This window comes from Oryctolagus cuniculus, chromosome 6 (assembly GCF_964237555.1).
Source record: "Oryctolagus cuniculus chromosome 6, mOryCun1.1, whole genome shotgun sequence".
Classification (NCBI taxonomy): Eukaryota; Metazoa; Chordata; class Mammalia; order Lagomorpha; family Leporidae; genus Oryctolagus; species Oryctolagus cuniculus.
In genome coordinates this window covers 46,102,917-46,122,156 of record NC_091437.1, presented here as the reverse complement: position 1 = coordinate 46,122,156, position 19,240 = coordinate 46,102,917, and the positions used below count along the sequence as shown (strand labels likewise).

General features: G+C 43.0%; 3 protein-coding genes across 6 annotated transcripts in view; 1 reads left to right on the top strand and 2 right to left on the bottom strand.

The window, feature by feature from the left end:
* Nucleotides 1-14,006, bottom strand: part of UBLCP1 (ubiquitin like domain containing CTD phosphatase 1) — a 69,496-nt gene extending 55,490 nt beyond the window's left edge. For both annotated transcript variants that reach the window (XM_070076388.1, XM_070076389.1), the window contains exon 1: nt 13,873-14,006. The gene's annotated coding sequence lies outside the window, so the exon portion shown is untranslated. The remainder of the gene's footprint in view (nt 1-13,872) is intronic.
* Nucleotides 1-15,469, bottom strand: part of LOC138850205 (uncharacterized) — a 50,062-nt gene extending 34,593 nt beyond the window's left edge. The window contains exon 1 of the mRNA XM_070076390.1: nt 13,899-15,469. Coding sequence (XP_069932491.1) covers nt 14,037-14,885 — 849 coding nt within the window. The 5' untranslated portion in view covers nt 14,886-15,469 and the 3' untranslated portion in view covers nt 13,899-14,036. The remainder of the gene's footprint in view (nt 1-13,898) is intronic.
* The window catches only part of RNF145 (ring finger protein 145), a 44,698-nt gene continuing 40,034 nt past the window's right edge, over nt 14,577-19,240 (top strand). Inside the window, exon 1 of one of the 3 annotated variants that reach the window (XM_070076387.1) lies at nt 14,577-14,715. The gene's annotated coding sequence lies outside the window, so the exon portion shown is untranslated. Of the gene's footprint in view, nt 14,716-15,814; nt 16,094-18,159; nt 19,161-19,240 lie in introns of those variants that run through there. The other 2 variants (XM_051844420.2, XM_051844419.2) reach the window with 2 other exon arrangements.

The window sequence follows — 19,240 nt, the reverse complement described above, 5'->3', positions numbered from 1 at the left end:
TTTCTTTTTTTTTTTTTAAATTTTTTTTGACAGGCAGAGTGGACAGTGAGAGAGACAGACAGAGAGAAAGGGGAATTTTCTAAAGACTACTACTCCATGCACATTTGCATGCTAGTGGGAACTGTGCTGTACACAGAGAGGTTGAGGATATAGGACATAAAGGGAATGATTGCAGGTCTGAACTCCTTGAGGAAACAAGAGGCTGAGATTCAGTTCACTCAGGGATGATCTGATCTGACCTGATTTCATCTGATCTTTGGTCAGAGCAGGGGAACTTCTCCGACAGTACCAAAGGCTGGCCATTTGGCGGTGAAAACATGAGGAATTTGATGAATAGCTTCTGTTTCCTCATTCACTCAGCCAAATGGAGACAGAGAGGAGGAGTGCTGTAGAAGGTCTGGGGGGAAAGCAGAGTGGGAAACAAACTTCTCAGGACAACGCAGGGGGTTTGTGAAGCAGTGCTGAGGGCTAAGATTAGCCATTTGTGGTTGGCTGTGCAATTTATCCAGCAAGTCTGCAGGTACAGCACAGATTGAGGGGGAAGAGAATGGCAAGAATGTTTAAAAGCAATGCATTTAAATGACAGACCACAGAACCTGTGGGTGTAAAGGGAGCTGTAAGAATGTAGCGGACAATGTAAAGAGTTGGTAGAGACAGTGGATGGGAGCAGTGATGCTAAGGTGAACCTGAGCACAGTTACTATTTGAGAAAAAGGGATCAGAATCTTTGAGGGAGTGATTAGGAAGAAAGACGCTTGAAAATCAGGTCTTTAGAGGCTGGTGATGACAATTTGAGGGGTAGCTGTGGGAGGAGGGAGGATGGAAGAAAAGATCATTTACGTGAGGAGAGTAAACCAGGAGAGCAAGGAGCATCTGCTTCACAGGTACAGGATTCCCTTTTGGACATGACGCAAATATTCTGGAACCAGGTGGATGTGGTGGTTGCATAGCACTGCTCATGTACTAAACACACTCAGTTGTTTATGTAAATTTCATGACAAATTTTGAAAGAGAAAAAAAAAAAACATATGCCTTATCTATCTGATTGTTGAAGTCACCAACAATGAGGACACAGGCCAGGAGAGGAGAAAGGCGACAAGTATACCAGGTGTAAGTCATCAGCGAATGAGGAAGAGTGACCAGAGGGACTCTATTCCATTCTTTCCATGCACCAACATGTCATCCTATTTATTTGTTTCTCAATTGCATCATGTTAATTTAGTCAAATTTTCTAAAGACTCACTTACATACCATCTCATTAATGAAAGGGAGAGGGCCTAAGAGGGATTCAAAAAAGAATAAACAATGGTTCATATCACAGCTTATAATCAACCAAGGGAGAAAATATGTGCATGCACAAAGTAGCATTAAAGCAAAGCAGTATAAGGGCACTTTAAAAAGTTCATAGAAAATAGAATTAAAAAATAAACTTATTTTGGTGCAAAAATTTTTGAAATCCGTGCTTAGTCTTTTCATAATACACTATTCTTCACGAACTGTTTTGGAGATACCCCAGATATGTGGTCTTTTTTATTTGCTGATTTAAAAACTGTTTTGCATCAACATAAGCTTGTCTTTTTATTCAATTTCCCAGAAACTTTTTAAAGAAGGCTCATGTGTATATTAATTTATCTAATATTCACAGAATCCTATGAGGTAGGTGCTATCTAACAGGAAATCAGGCTGAATAAAGTGGTCAAGGCCACAAGATAAAGCATTAGGTTGGTTTTTGTTACTTAAACTAAAATACTTGAGAGGAACTAATTAGGAAAGAAAGTCGATCTTGGCTTATAGTTTTGGAAGTTCACAGTCCAAAATTGGATGGCCCCAATGGGTCAGGCATCTGGTGAGGCTAACGGATGATGGAGCAACAATCCCCTGGCAAGCAGGAAACAGAGGGACATAGGAACCATACCGTCCATACCTATTCACATGTCTCCTTTTAGATAGGCACAACTCAATCATAGGAACTTTATCCTAACAAAGCTAATTCTACCCTGATGAGCTGTGTGACTACAGGCAAGAGACTTGGCTCTGGACACCTCAGTTCCTACATACTTAGAATGGAGATAATAAAACAGCTTACTTCATAGGGTTTTTTTAATTAAATGTGATAATTAATAGAAACCACCTAGTGTAGGACCTGGAACATAGTAAATGCTCAAGACATATTACTCTTCTGTAAAATCTCCTCTGTGTATTTCCATTTCTTGTTAAAGTATAAACTCCTTAGCATGGCATGGAGAGTCTGCAGCTCTTGAACAGACTGCAGTTTACCTCATCTTTCCTTGTCTTCTCTTTACAAACCTGAGATCCAACCACAAGTATTCTTGCACATACTTGACTCTCTGGGGGCAACTCAAAAGATCTGTGATGTAATCGGAACGTAACCTCATTTTGGCACCCACTATCCCTTTAACATTTTATTCAGAAGCGGTAATTTTTCTCCTACTTTCCAATGGAAACTTGGACAGATACCAAGAACTCTAAATTTATGGGCAGTCTTACTAGCTTTAAGTCATAAATCAGTCTTGATTTGGTAATCAGAATGTGTCTAGTCAAATATTAATTAAATGCCTCAATATCCATTCAAAAAGCAAGAGTTCTCTCTATCCAAGAGGGCTCATGGCTGACTCTGCTCTGTCTTCCTACTCATATCCTCCTTATGCGTCAGTAGCTACATCAGACTCCACCTGGGTGGAAACAAGTCAAGGCAGGGCATGTTGTTGGTGGCCTTCAAGTTCTCTAGATCTGGAAGGTGGCCAAACTTCATTCCTTCTCTCCTAAGGCACAACCTTTTGTAAAAACAGCAGAAAGTAGCAGAAAGTAGCAGACCTGGTGAGTGAGGGCCCACAGCATCACTGCTACTCTAATTACTCCATGAAACTCCTCCATGCAGTGACTGAGAAGAGGCCCTGATGGGTAAAGTCCAAAGGTTGCTTCCACACTGTACAGCGTGAAACACATACTCATTTTCTTTTTTTTTTTTTTTTTTAGAATCTAAATAACTGGCACTCTGCTACTACTGATATCTCAACTGATGGAAGCTAACTAGCTTTTTATAACTAATCAACTATAGCAAGAACCTGGTGGCTTTCCTTGAATATTAATTAATTAATTAATGCAGGGAACACATCTCAGCCTCTGTGAATGAAACCATGGGAAGATCTCAGCACCACTGGGCTGGAGAGGAAGGAAGTAGCATGACTTCTTGCTGGGTTAGCAGTACTGACAGTAACAGATTCTTGCAAAGAAGCTTCTTCCTGAATTCTCTTCCTGCTCATACTTCCCTGTCATTTGACAAACTCCTTCTGGTTAAAGGGGCCTAAGACCTGGAACTAGTTTGCCCACATTCTCTCATTTCTTTGCAAATTCTGCCTACAGGGAAATCTGGCTCGTGGCCACGATGGTATTCCAATTCTGCCTTTGCGTCACCCTTTACTCTTTCAGCTCACTCTTCCGTTATTTTTCAACACCAAGAAAGCCTGTCCCTTCTCAGCACCCCATGGACCGCAGAATGGGCTCATTCACACCACTTCACAGGTGTGTTTTTATGGCAACCTTTGATCACCTCTATCATGATCAACTCACACTACTTCTGTATCTGTCACAACCAACCCACATCATTTATGTTCCTGCCTCACACTCTAAGAGACAAAAAGCTCTTGGGACCAGGAACTCCTGAAAATTACTATTACATCTTCAAAATCTAATTTAAAATAAAAATAAATTTTCAACTATTATTAGCAATAGCAGAAACACACAAAGTATTGGGGTGGTTTTTTGGACTAAGGTAAAGATACCAGTTGGAGTATCCACATCCCATATCAGAGTGTCTAATTTTAAGTACCAACTACTCTTGATCTCAGTTTCCTGCCTCCATTCAGATTATACAAATAATTTCAAAACAAAGTAAAAAAGAAAGAAAAAAACAAACAACTCAGGAGAAAATTGGGTAATGGACTTTAGCAATTTACAAAAGAGGAAATCTAAAAGACCAACAAATAGATGAAAAAGTACTCAATCTCACAATCAATTAGATAAATTCAAGTTAGAAACCCCACTAGAGTGTGTAAAATTGAAAGGATTTACAATGCCAATTAGAGGCTAGGATTTAGAGCAACAGGAATGCTCAAAGATGGCTATTAAGGATGTAAATTGGTGCAAACACCGTGGAAAACAGCTTAGAGTTATCTAAGTGAGCTGAAGACATGCAGTCCTGTGGGTCAACAACTGTCTTCCACAGAAATGTACAAAGCAGTATAAAACTTTTGATAGCAGCATTACTCCTAATAGCTTCAAATTGAACATTTGGTGTGCATGAACCCAGTGTTCTTAAACATTAGAATGACTAAATAATGTTGTATTCATATGATGGAATTCTATACAGCAATGAGAATGAATGAATTGTAGCTTCACACAAGCACACAATTGAATCTGATAACGTAAGTGGAAAAGGCAGTCACAAAAGAATACATGACATTGGATTTGATTTATATTACATTCAGGAACAGGTATAACTAAACTATAGTATTCAGGGATTAATACCTAGGTGATTAAACAAAGAAGGGATCCTTGCCAGGGCTCTCTTCTTGCCCCCAAGTCAACCTGGGTCCTGAACACCCATTTGGTCCCAGGGTATTTAGGAAGGGCAGGGGCTCTCTAGCTCCTTGACACACACAAGAGATGCAGAGTCAAGGACAGAGGACAGGTAGCTGTGAAGATAGTACCAGAAGGATCCAGCCCTTCCCAGCATGGCCTGGAGGCAAAGATGGGCCAGAGAAAACAAGTGGGGCCACACTGGGCCTGACCCCGCCCAATAGCTTTGGCCCATGTGTTTTGCAAACACATGTTCTCAGGCCTCACCATGGCCTCCTGCTCAGACTCCCAGGGCTCAAAACGAAACACAAGCTCACAGCAAGATATGTGCAAAAACTTAATGGGTCCAGCAGTGAGCCCCACAACATCAGTTCATTAACAAATCAAGCAAGAATCAAAAATATCACAGAGGCAAAGAGACGAAAAAGCAAAAAGTCAAATGTTTCATTTTTTTCCTTTTCTCTCTTGACTTTCATTGCTGATATGCACTTTTATTGTGCAATTCTGCTCCTAGCTAGACCACAGCTTCAGTGCCTTATTCACCCAGGAGAAAACAAACTTGTTTAACTAGCAAATATAGGGTTTTTTTTTTTATGTGTGTGTGTGTGTATACAGACAGATACACACACACACACACATGCACATGCACACACACATGCTTGTATTATGATTGATTTAAGTGTTTATATTTATTGGTTTAATTTCCTTTAAGTCAATTACATGGACCTCTTTCCTATATTTTGGGAGAAACATCACATACACATCTCTCTCTCTCACATACACACACAAACACACACACACACACAGAAAGAAACATCTTTCATTTTTTATTTGGTCTTTTATAACAATGTTTTTTAAAAGAGGCACTTAAAATTTTTAAAAATTTTTGAGAAGCTTCTGTACATCAATTTTTTTTAAATTTTTACTTATTTGAAAGGCAGAAAGACATAATCTTGGGAGCTGGTGAATTCAATCTGAGTGGCAGGGATTCAACCACTTATGCCATCATCTGCTGCCTCCCAGGGTGAACAATAGTAGGAAGCTGGAATGAGGAGCAGAGCCTGGACTCAAACCCAGACACCCCAAAGTGGGATGTGGGTGTCTCAAGTTGTGTCTTAGCTGCTGCACCAAATACCTACTAATTTTAAATGATCATTAGTAAGGTTTTGCAGGTTCCTGAGTCTAATACTTACACATGTGAAAGGGAGGTGTAGTGGAATGTGGGGTATGCATTAGAGATTAAGAATTCCATTTTTTAGATGAATCTGGAAAACATCATACCTAGTGAAATAAGCCAGTCCCAAAGGGACAAATATATGTTCTCCCTGATCTGTGACAACTAACTGAACACGTAAAAGGAAACCTGTTTTAGTGAAATTGACACTATGAGAAGCAATGACTTGATCAGCTGTTGTCTTGACTGTCAAGAAACAGTTTATTATTTTCTTTTTCTACTTAATACCATTGGTTGAACTCTTTACTTAACACAGAATTATTCATAGATGTTTAAATCCAATTGAAAATTGATCCCAGTAAAAAATAAGAGTGGGAATAAGAGAGGGAGGAGATGTATAGTTCAGCACACGTTCCCATGGACTTAGCCCTAAGGGTAAAGCTAAAAACTTAACCATGGGACTCCAAATCCCATTAGGCTGGGTGGTACTAATGCCATCTTACTAGTTAAAGTGATCATTTTAAGTGTGTAACTGATCATATTGATAGGAATAAGCATCAAAGGGATCACATAAATAAGACCAAATATCTGCTAATAACCATAAATAGAATTAAAAAGGAGAGAATGTTCCAATATGGGAAGCAGGCCACACTGCAGACTCATAGAATGAAAAATGCCCTAAATAGCACTCTGACCTCAGAATCAACCCTTAAGACATTCCGGTCTGTCTGAAAAGCCCATGAGAGCATTTCAGGCAAGGAAAGCCAAGACACTGTGGCAAAAAAAAAATGACCTACCTACATAAAGGATCTCTGTGAGTGAGATCCCAGTGGAAAGAAGGGGCCGTTAAAGAAGGAGGTACTTTTCTCTGAAGGGAGGAGAGAACTTCCACTTTGCTTATAGCCCCCCCCCCCTTTTTTTTTGACAGGCAGAGTGGACAGTGAGAGAGAGAGACAGAGAGAAAGGTCTTCCTTTTGCCGTTGGTTCACCCTCCAATGGCCGCCACGGCCGGCACGCTGTGGCCGGCGCACCACTCTGATCCGATGGCAGGAGCCAGGTACTTCTCCTGGTCTCCCATGGGGTGCAGGGCCCAAGGACTTGGGCCATCCTCCACTGTGCTCCCAGGCCATAGCAGAGAGCTGGCCTGGAAGAGGGGCAAGCAGGACAGAATCCGGCACCCCGACCGGGACTAGAACCCAGTGTGCCGGCACCGCTAGGTGGAAGATTAGCCTAGTGAGCCGCGGCGCCGACCTTTTTTTTTTTTTTTTTTTGCTTATGGCCCTTTATAAATACTGGCAGAGTTTGTGGACTCAAAAGACTTCCATGGGGTGGGAGGGGAGCCACAACAATACAAAAGTTGCACTTTGTAATTCACATTTATTAAATAATAAAAAAAAGACTTCCATAGCCTTGGCAGCTCATGACAAGAGCCTCAGGTGATCCCTGACGTCATAAATAAGAGTGTCAATTGTTAAATCAACAACAGGAGTCACTGTGCACTTACTCCCCATGTAGGACCTCTGTCCTTAATGAGTAGTACTGTGATAATTAATGGTAAAACTTGTCTTCAAACAGTACTTTACACTTTGTGTGTCTGTGTGGGTGCAAATTGTTGAAATCTTTACTTACTATATAGGATTGGTGTTCTGTATATAAAGATAAATAAAAACTAATCTTAATGAATAATGGGATGGAAGAGGGAGTACGAGGTGGGGCGGAAGTGGGGGTGGGAGGGTGGGTATAGTGGGAAGAACTGCTATATTCCTAAAGTGGTACCTCTGAAATTTGTATTTATTAAATAAAAGCTTTCTTAAGAAAAAGAATTCCATTTTTATGTTGGGTCTTTGGTCTCTGAGACATCAAAAGCTTAGGGGGCAAAGCCACAGGCATTAGATCTTAATGTTGAGCACCCCAGTGGCTTTCAAATGCTTCATCTGTGCCTACAAGTGTGGCTTTGGCTCTGAGATCCCTTGACCAACTTAGCCAATGATTTTGCAGTTTTTGTCTTACCATATTAGACACCTGAGTCTTCCCAGACCAAAGAACAAAGAAAAAGAAATGAAGAGAACGGAACCCTAATACCCTCCCATTTTGAAAGCTGTTCAGCCTCCTGCAGTACTGCCACATCTCCCAGTTTACCTTTAAAACTGCAGCTTTTGCCCATTGACTCATCACCTCCTGCAAAGCAAAAGCCAAGCTCTCTCGCAATGCAAACTGACCTTCAATACTCCAAAGTCAAGAGCTCTCTCAAAACCTAAACTAACTCTGGCAGCCTAAAATTCTAAGATTGAAGGATCCAACGCAAAAACAGAGGTCCCACCCTAGGGGCACTTACTTAAAAACCCTTGGGTCTCCGTGAACTCGGGGAGGACAGCTGCACCTCTCCTGTGTTCCTCCAGTGGTCTCATGCACTATCAACAGTCCCCTCTGGGTCCCTTCATAAGATTACTGGCTATGTCAATGGGCAAAATTACAATAATTCAGTTTAATAATTTTAATTGCCTTTATTTTCAATTCTAGAATATGACAATAATTAATTCCATAAAATAAGAGTTTCCTCTGGTTTCTTTCTTTTCTTTTTTCTTTTTTGTTTCCAGTTCGTTCTTATATTGGCTAAATCATCAGGTTAGCTCTCTCCTTTTGGATCCAAGATAGCTACCAGTAGTACCCAGGTTTCAGTCTTCCTTTTTAGGGACTACCAGAAGATACAAAATTGCTCTTTCAGTAGTTCTAATCTTACCTATGTCTAATCTTACCTGTGAGATCTTCCCTGAACTAATCACTAAGGGAAGCAGGATAAACTGGTTGAGTCATCCACAGCAACAAGCTCCATGACTATTCAAGTTTCATGGCAGTGTTAGAAAGAAAGAATAGTAGTGGAGAGGCAACTAGCAAATGTCTGTAACAATCAATATCCATTCTTCTTAGCTGGATATCATCATGCACAAAAAGCAGCATAAAATTTTGTATTACTCTCTATCTCAGGCTAAATCAGAACCAAGACAAAGCAAATGGCTGGGCAGGTCACAGATCTACCAGCTGAGCTTAAATCTGAAAAACAACAACAACAACAACAACAAAAAGCAGTTTCTTTTCTCCTGATCTAAGAGATTCAAAACAGTCTCAAGTACTCAGACTGATTAGAAACAACACTGGTTTGTCAGACATATCAACCAAGATCATGAGTGAAACCTGATTGAATCTTCATTGGGGAAAAAAGCCATCAGTTAAAGATATCTTCAGAAGAACAGAAAATATTGAGTATTGGGTTGACAGTACAAGATCTAGGAAAATACACTTCATTTTCTTAGGAGTGATCATGGGAATTGATATATTAGAGAAAGCTCTTAGATTTACAAGAGGTAGGCTAGAGTATTTAGCGGTGAAGTGTGTTGATGCCCAATATATTCTCAAACAGATTAGCAAAAGACACACATATATAAGTAAAGTATATATCAAAATATTAACATTCATTGGATGTAGATGGTGTGTATGTATGGGTGGTAATTATAGAATTTATTTTTCTGTATAATCAAAACTGTTACAAATAGTGTATTAGGGAAATAAAAAATGCACTCAGGAAAATCTGAAAAATCCAACCCTGCCCCTCAAAAATTGACTTCTTCCTGTGCCTTCAATTCTTATTATCACAGATACTTTTATGCAAGGTAGAAATAGATAAATTTATTTTGGTATTAAAACTATGTACATTCTACTGCTTTTCCATCACCCATAAAAAGTATGTATTCAACTCTTATGGCTTTTTAATACAATTAATTTTTAATTATTTGAAAGGAAGAGGTATCTTCCATTTACTGATTCACTCCCCAAATTCCTGCAAAAGTTGGAGCTAGGTCAAGCTGAAACTAGGAGTCAGGAACTCCACCAGCTCTCCCATGTGGGTAGCTAGAATCTAAGTACTTGAGACATCACCTGCTGCCTCACAGAGTGCTTTTTAAAAAAAAAAAAAAAAAAAGTTTCATTTACTTATTTTTATCTGCAACTCTTAATAGGGATTTACAATTTCATCTCTATCTGACTTTGTATCACAAGAAAAGTTGCCAACCTAACAACAAACAGGAGAGGGTAACTAATATATTTATCCAAGACTTACTTTGTACTGAAACATTAACAAATATCATTTTATTTATTTATTTCATTAAAAACCTGTGAAGTAGATACTAGATGACAAACAGAAGCACTTGTAAATTACCTACACTTGGACCTTGACACAGGGTCTCCCAACTAACAAGTAGGGCACAGTTGAATATATGGCCAAATGTCTCCTGATACATTGAAGGTAAGAATGTAAAATGCAGTAGTCACTTTGGAAAACAGTCTGGTAGTTTTTCAAAAAGTTAAACAGAATTACCATATGACCCGGCAATTGTCTCCTAAGTATACACCTAAGACAAATGCAAAAAAAAATTGTTCATAGAAAAACTCAAACACAAAAGTTCATAGCAGCATTATTCATAAGAGTCAAAAGTATAAATAACCCAAATGTCCATCACAAGATGTGGTATGTCCACACAATAGAATTTCATTTGACAAGAAAAATTAAGTATCAACACATATTACAACATGGATGGAAGCTGGAAACTTGCTAAATGAAATAAGCCAGACACAAAAGACTATATATTGTATGGTTCTATTTATATGTCATATCTGGAACAGGCAAATCTATGGAGACAGAAATATTAGTGGTTGCTTAGGACTAGGGAAAAAGGGGAGTGACTGCTAACTGATATGAGTTAGAAAGGATGAGGTTTTTGATGGGAAGCACTTACAGCAAAATGTTCTAAAACGATCACGGTTATAGTGGAACAACTCTATGAATATACTAAAAACCACTGATTTTAATACAGGTGGATTATATGGTATATGAATTAATCCAAAAAAAAGTGAATTTCTCTTTACTGCTCTATTTTGTCTAACTGACTACAGTTTTCCTAGTAGAACAGGCTTTTAAAATCACACTGTGGAATTAGCCAGGTTGAATGTGATTCTACATATCATTTGGACTTTTCTGGTCAAGAAAGTTGATGACTGAATTGGACATTTTTGAATATCCAGTTTGTTTTTTTAAACAAGAGAGAGAAAAATTGAAAGTTAGGAACAAATAAAAGTGTGTGAATGAATGAATGCATAAAAAATTCCTTTCTGTTATATTTCCAATATTGGTTACACAAGTTCTTTGGACTTTGGCTTCGTAATGTGAAACATGTTATACGAGATCTCATCTCTGGATCTAGAAGGCAGAGCACAGTGAACTGGCCATCAGCAATCTGCAGATTTGAAACAAAAGGCTGTTTCCATGTGATTATTAGCAATGGCCGGGTCTATAAGAGCTTCGGGAACTGTGGAGCAGCTAGAACTGCAACACATATACGGGCTTTCAAATTGCGCTGACTCCCTCCTTCATGCCTGATGCACTTTGAAGATGCACAATAACCTTTAGACTCCAGAATGATCTGCCATTCCGCAGTCATAAACACTCTGCTTCTTCTAGCACCCTCAACTTAGTTCCTTTTATGACTAAACTGTGGCATTTGGGCATTTCCTTAAGTTTATTGCGGAAATCATGATAGGATCAGTGCCTGGCTTTTCCTGATTCAGGTTGGCTTGGGTGCCTCTAGGAAGCACCCAAGTTCCTCTACATTGTGATTGCTCTCATTTGAAGGGGAACTTCAAAAAGTCCATGGAAAATGGAATTAAAGCATATTGACTTTGATGTAAGAATTTTTTGAAATGCATGAAGTTTTTCCATAATACACATTACCAAGGTGTAAGGATTCTCAATTTTTTTCTCACTGCAATAAACACAATAAATCTTTTATATGTTCCATGAACTTTTTTTTTTTTTTTTTTTGACAGGCAGAGTGGACAGTGAGAGAGAGAGACAGAGAGAAAGGGCTTCCTTTGCCGTTGGTTCACCCTCCAATGGCCACCGCGGCCAGCGCTCTGCGGCTGGCGCACCACGCTGATCCAATGGCAGGAGCCAGGTGCTTTTCCTGGTCTCCCATGGGGTGCAGGGCCCAAGGACTTGGGCCATCCTCCACTGCACTCCCTGGCCACAGCAGAGAGCTGGCCTGGAAGAGGGGCAACCGGGACAGAATCCGGCACCCCAACCGGGACTAGAACCCGGGGTGCCGGCGCCACAAGGAGGAGGATTAGCCTAGTGAGCCGCGACGCCGGCCTCTATGGACTTTTTAAAACAGTATTTATCTATTTATTTGACAGGCTGAGGGGAGAGAGAGAGAGTCTTCCACCTGCTGATTCACTACAGGTAGTTTTTTAAATATCCTTGTATCTGAGTTGCCCTCTCTCCCATTCCAGTTGGGTTCTTCTTTTGGTTTTCTTTAGTTCCCTGCTTCTGGCAAGGTGGAGCTTTCCCAGAACTGGATTAGCAGCACTATAATAGTAGTAACCCTTTCATTACCAGAGTAATTTACTTGTTTTGAACTTCAGCATTTACAGGCAGCTGCTGCAAATTCAAAGGTAAAAGGACATGTGACTTTTTTCCTGCTTTCACAAGTCTAGAGTACTTACAGTGAGGATTCTATTTATGGCTTTGAAGCCATCTTTCACCCTTTTCAAAAAAGAAAGGCGAGATATGAGGTAGACCTCTTTTCCATTCAAACAAAACACAAATCTGGTAACAATACGTAAGTACCATTTTCAAGATTCTGCAGTTTATCCAAGATAAATAAATGAATCCCATTAGAATGCGATTTTACGTATATTTGACTTTGCAATCTTTTGTCGCAGTGTTCTCGGCCAAATCAGTAATTCAACTGTTAAAACAGGGAGAAAACCAAGGGATAGAGCCTTGCTATCTTAGGTGGCTTCCTATCCTAGTCATAAGTCTTGTAGCCTCTGTAATTTCTTACTTACCAGGCCACATAAAGAGAGTCATAAAACTGCCTTCCTGGGATGGGACAGGCTTAATCATTATCCTAAAGCAACCTAAATGCATCTGAATGAAAAGTGCATAGAGATAATTATAAACACAATCCCTTGGAATTTTTAAAACTTTATTTCTACAGCGCTATCAAACTAATGGAAAACAAGTTATGCTAACTGTGGTTGAGGCCTGCAGGGATCACATATTCTAAATATAGAACTTACTTCTACAATTTTAGCCAGATGCAAAGTGTTCAGAATCAGGGGGTATGTCATTTAAAGTGCAGAGCCCTGGGGTGGGCATTTGGGACAGCAGCTAAGTTGTCACTTGAGATGCCAACATCTCATGTTAGCCTTGGATTGAGTCCTGGCTCTGCTTCAAATTCCAACTTCCTGCTAATGCTCACCCTAGGAAGCAGTAGTCAAGTCCTGTGGAGTCATTCAAGTGGGAGACCGCATTGAATTCCAGGCTTCCAGATTTAGCTTGGGCCAGCCCTGGCTGCTGTGGGCATTGTGGGAGTGAACCAGTGGATGGAAGATCTCTCTGTCTCACTGCTATTTAAATAAAACAAACGAAAAACCACAGAGGACAGAGCCATTTCCAAGAAAGGCTCTCAACACAGATACCAAGCTCATATTAATTTCACTTGTACAGGCGGAAGCTGAGGCTTCCCAGTTTCAGAATACACCAGTCAGCACAATTGCAACACCTTACCCATGACTGGGTGTGTGTCTTTTGTGTGCAGAAGCACTGTGGACATCAAAGGCCAGACCAGTTTCTAATGGCAACTGGCTCCCCGGGGAGCTAACCAAACAGAAGGCAAGGAACAGGGTAGGGATTTGGATGGCAGTAGTGGCCGAAATGAAGGTCGTGGCCCTGAAAGGTCCTGGAGAGGCAGGGCGATAGGGCTGGGAATAAGTCCTGCCAAGGCCCACAAGACTGACATTGTCAAATTGTCCTGGGCACACACATGCTTCAGGCTACGCATTGTGGGGAGCAGCGCTGGCACTAAAAGGTGCTACCATGGACATTAAATTAGGAAGGGCATCAGTGCCAGAGAATAGCCACAGCAAATAGGTTTCCTCCACGCTTTTTGGACCTCAGACCAAAAAACCAGAGAAACCTGCAAGCGTCTCTTCACAGTAAGATTCTACGAACCAAACAAAGCGATCAAAAAATGTAAAGACACGCACTCCAGCCAAGGCCTTCGTCCACTCACTTATTCCACGGAGGTCGGAGCCCACTCGGTGCTGGCCCCTGCCGCCACGGAGATGCTAGTGTAGTCCATTCGGTGAGGGAGCTGACAAAATTGTCACATCACTGCCACCGCGAACGCACGGGGGACAGGACCTGCCCCTCAAAGTCTCCCACGTGGTCCCTGCAGGTGAGTGTGGGTGTGAGCGCGCGCGGCTGGGGGTGCTGGGGAGCGTGCGAGAGCACGTGTGTCAGAATGGCGAGTGTCACAGTACACGGACAGGTGTCGCCCCGGCACGCGTCTCCCTAAACGCCGAGCGGCTGTGCGGGCAGCGCGAGGCTTGTGTCTCCCGCCCACGTACCGCGGGCAGCGAGGGAAGCACCGGCGGGTGCGATTGTGAGTGAGCGCGGGCGCGCGCGGGGCGGGGGCGGGGCGCGCCGCGCTGGCCTGGCCGCGCGCAAGCGCAGAGCGCGGGAGCCGGGCCCGGCCGCCGCAGAGCGCCGGGGGCGGGAGGAGAGCGAGCCCAGGAGGCCATGGCCGCCGCCGCTGCCGCCGCCGCCGCCGCCGGCTGCTGAGGGGCTCGGCCCGCGAGCGCCTGCCTCCGCGGACGATGGTGACCGCACGGGTCGGGCCGCTGCCGCCGCCGCTGCCTCCACCTCCCAAGACGCAACAACCAAGGCCCGGCGCGGAGGAGCCGCCGCTGTGAGCCGCACCGTCCCGGCCCCCACCGCCGCCGCCGCCGTCCGAGGAGAACGGGAGGCGGGCGAGAGAGCCGGGGAGTTGCGGAGCCCGCCCGTCCGCCCGCAGCGCCGCGCCGCCGGGAGGGAGGCCGCAGCCCGAGGTGACCGCGCCGCCCGGCCGGCCCCTTTCCATCCCTGAGCCCCACATCCTCTTCCCACGTCCTCGCTCCCCTCCCCCACCCCCTACTCCTCCTGGCCCCTCTCTCCTATCCGCCTCCCGCCTCCCCGTCTCCCCTGCCTCAGCGGAGTCCGCATCCTTCTGCATCCGCATCAGCCCCTCCCTACACCCCCCAGCCTCTCTTGCGGCCCCCGGGAGCCCCTAAGTGTGCGCCCCGCTCCCGGGGCCCTGCACAGAGCCCCCTTCTTCCGTTCCCGGGCCTGGCCGCCGCCGCCACCTCCCAGCCCTCCCATCCCGCCCTCTCTCCGGGGCCTGGGGATGCCCCGCACATTCCTAAGATGCCCTTACTCGCGGCTCGCCCCCTGAGCGCCCAACTTGAAGGCCCCCTTCGATCCTCTTTCCGGCCTCTCTTCGCCAATTTTCCTACCCAACTTTGCCGCTTTTGTGGCTTTGTCCACTTGGCTCCCAGGCTTTCCTCCCTCTTGCCTCTCGGCTCCCCTTGTTGGGTCTACGCAGCTCCAGACTAAGCCTCCCCACTTTGCTGCGGCGTGCGGCGGTTTGGGGGTGCGCACCGGCCTGCCAAGCGCTTCTCCGAACGAGGACCCGTCGCGCCGCATCCCGCCCGTCAGTCCCTCCTGACAGCCAGAGGGCTCGCTGCTCATCCCTTCTTTTTGTCCTCGCGGTTTCCTCTCCCGCGTGCCATTCCTTTGCCTCCCCTTCCAGTTCTGCTCTCCTCACTTGAGGGCCCCCACCCCCTCCCTGAGACCCCCCTTCCCTCCCGCTGTGGAGTGAGTCCCTTTTCTGTTCGGGAACGGTGAACTTCGCCCTCATCTTTCTTGGCTAGCCTTTTGGTGCGTGGCGCGCCGGAGCCGGCACCCTTGGCTAGGCGGGAGGGGAGCTCCGGGGCCTCTCTCCTGGCAGAGTTTTTGCTGAACGTAATCCCCTAGCCCCCGGGCGGCTGCTTGCTGCCGCCGCGCTGCCTGCTTGCTGCGAGCGGGTTGGGGTTACTAGAGTTCAAACGCATCTGAGATCAGCAGGCATGGGGGAGGAGGTGCGGGGAGAGAGGAAGGGGCCTTTGCAGTGAGAAGGCATCAAAGATTAATGGATGGCTTTGCATCGCAGTCTGCAGTAAACAGGAAACTAGTCGGAAAGGAAAGGAGAGGACTGTGTGTCTTTCTCATTTTTTAAAATACGGAGTGTGCAGTTCTGACTCTTGAATCATGCCCAAAAGGATGAGCTGTCTGTGCTGCAGTCGTGAGCCAGGCTGAGCGCCCAATGGCAGAGGTAGCATTGTTGAGAGCCGGCCCTTGTGGACTCTGCCTTGGCCGTTGTGGAGATGATGAGGAACCGCAGAATTCCAGGTAGTTGATGTGGAGCTCAGGTACATACAGAGTTAGCGAGCCAGGCGTGGGAGTGGGGAGGACCAGCTATATTTAAAACGTGCCAGCGCTTATGTAAGAGGTGCGTTTTCTTTCCTGGTATCGCAGTTCTGAGCGGAGTTTACTTGGGATTTCGTGTTGTCCTGTTTCCAGGGCTTCACCGTCCTAACCGATGGACAACTAGAAAATCTGGCTTCCTTAGGATCAGTTTTGGTTGATGGTAGAATTTGGTATTATGTAAACTGATGGTGAAAAAGGAGATTAACGATGATATTTTTGTTGTGATGGTGATGGGTAAAAAGGTGCAGAAACTTTCAGCTGTAACTTACTATATAAATATTGTTCCATACAGTTTTAAATTGACTCATGTGTCATTCTTATTTTTACTTTACTTTTTTAAAAGGGAGTTTAGGAGGTGTGAGTACTTTTTTTCTTTTAATGTCTTATTAAACATAGTTCTTCAACAGAGACCAGCTAACACTTTAAAAACCCATGTTATTCTTACTGTTTAGGATGATTTTTTTTTATATTTAAAACGAAGATGCTGTGTTTTCAGGGAAGTGTAAAATGATGCTTCTTATGTTTGCTAACCCACAAATATGAATGGTACACTATGCAACATAATATCTGTATACTTGTCTGAAGTACCCATTCCAAGCCTGAGAAAGTCATATATTGCAGTTTTCTATGTCTTGTTTTCCTATTTGTTGAACTTCTCCTGTGGTTTTTGGAAAGAAATGCCATTTTTAAAGCTGTTTTAGTATGTAAAGCATCTTTGAGTCATATTCAGTTTACATTATTTGCAGAGACATCACATTGGAATTTTACTTTCTCATTTGTTTTTGCAGCTCAAGAAAAAAAATTTTAAGATGTTGCATGGAAAAGTAAAACAGTGCAGGAAATTTATATATTTGGCTTTAGGTGTGTCAGATCTTTAAATTTTCTTCACATTCAGCTCTCTTGTTCTTTTCCTAGGATGATTTGATATTGTTGGTTTTTTTTTTAGAGAGTTTTGAGTACTTTCTGAATTTAGAATGTGCTCCATTGCCCGTCTGACAATAAATCTTAGAAAAAGGTGAATTCTTTTTGAACCAAACATTATAGAGGTATAATGTCTTTACTTCAGGGGAGAAACCTCCATTTTTTCATTCATGTTAGTATAATACAGTGATTTGGCATATGTGAATTATTTCAGGTATCTGTAAACAAGATAAATAATTCACAGTTTTGTTTACATGTTGGTTTAGTGCTGTGCGAGTGTACACTAGCGTACAGGATTTATTTATAATGGTCACCACCTGTCTTATGTACCTCTACTCTAGAAAGATTCAAAATTATAAAGTTTGAAAAATGTGTTTGGTCTCTTTGACTTGCCTCTTAAGTTTTTTTATATGGCTAGCTTGCCAATATCTTGTCAAAATATCACTCATGCACAGAAATATGGAGCAGCGGCACTGCCATCCTATATGGGCACTGATTTGAGTCCCGGCTGCTCTTTTGATCCAGATCCCTGCTAGGGTGCCTGGGAGAGCAGCAAAGGATGGAAGTGCTACGGCCCCTGTACCTGCATGGGAGACAGAGGAGGCTCTAGGCTCCTGGCTCCTGACTTGAATCAGCTCAGCTCTGGCTGTTGCAACTGTTTGGGGAGTTAACTAGCAGGTGGAGGAACTCTCTTGTTCTCTCTCTCTGTCTTTCAAGTAGATGGAATAAATCTTTTTTTTAAAAAAAAAAAAAAGGAAGCCATTGAGTAAGCAATAGATTCATCAAGCTTCATTCTATCCAAGGTTCTTCCTAAAACATTTGAATCTTGAGTTGACCATACTGTTGAGTTTGAGGATTGCCCTTAAAAAAAAAAAAAAAAAGTATTTATTTATTTGAAAGGCAGAGTTACAGAGAGGCAGAAAGAGAGAGGAGAGAGAGAGGTCTTGCATCTGCTGCTTCACTTCCCAAATGGTCGCAATAGCCAGAGCTGAGCTGATTCAAGCCAGGAGCCAGGAGCCTAGCGCTTCCTCTGTCTCCCATGCAGGTGCAGGTGGCCAAGGACTTGGGCCATAGCAGAGAGCTGGATCAGAAGAGCAGCCCGGACTTGAACCAGCGCCCATATGGGATGCCGGCTCTGCAGCTGAAGGCTTTACCCACTGTGCCACAGCAACAGCCCCAGGGATCATCTTCTCAGATATTCTTCTGTATTGACAGCTTTGGGGCCCAAGATTTTCTGATGATTCTTGTTATATATCTCAGGCAGGAGTTGTGAGCAGAAATTAAGGGGGAACGTGTCATTCTAGTGATGGCCTTCTTTCGTAATTCAGATGATCCTCTGTAAGGATTAGGGAGATTTTATTTTTCCCTTTGATTTATAATGCAGGATTGGGTATTTGTAAAATGTTTTCTATATCCCTGTAAGAGCTACAATAAATGGTGAAAATGGGTACATTTAAAAATAGCGAAACATTAAAAACAGAGGAAGTGTCCAAGTCAGATGAAATAAATATAGACTGCACATATTAACATAGACTGTTTCCCTACCTTTGTTACTTAAAAACAGAAGTGCAGTGGTTTATTTTGGATTCTACAGTTGGGAGCAATAGTGACTTTTCCATTGCAGAGTAAAGCCTGTTAGTGATCTTGTCATCTCAGTAGATGGTGATTTTTAGATGTGGCTGGGAATTTAGAAGAAAAATCTATCGTTCATATACTTGAAAATAAATTCTCAAAAGAGCATTGAGTTATCCATTTGACCACGAGACTAAGTAGTTATTTCCTGTATATTTCCTGAAATCATCTAGATGTCTTAGGTGTATTATACTTTTTACCAGCATGATAAACTAATGCACAAATATTCTAGAAAACTTGGCAAACAGAAAAAGAAGACTGTTGAAAGGATGTTGCTGTGACTTTTGCAGTGTATTTCTTCTCAGTATAATTGTTTATTTTTTTCTTTTAAATATTGACATCTCAGTGTCCTCGGGGAATTGATTCAAAGATACACCCCCAGCACCAGCACATGAATGCTGAACTCTGCGTTGGCTCAAGTATCTTATAAAAAAAGGCATAGTATTTACCTGTACCCTACTGTATACGTTAAAGAATTTCTAGATTACTTATACTACCAATAGGATGTAATAATGT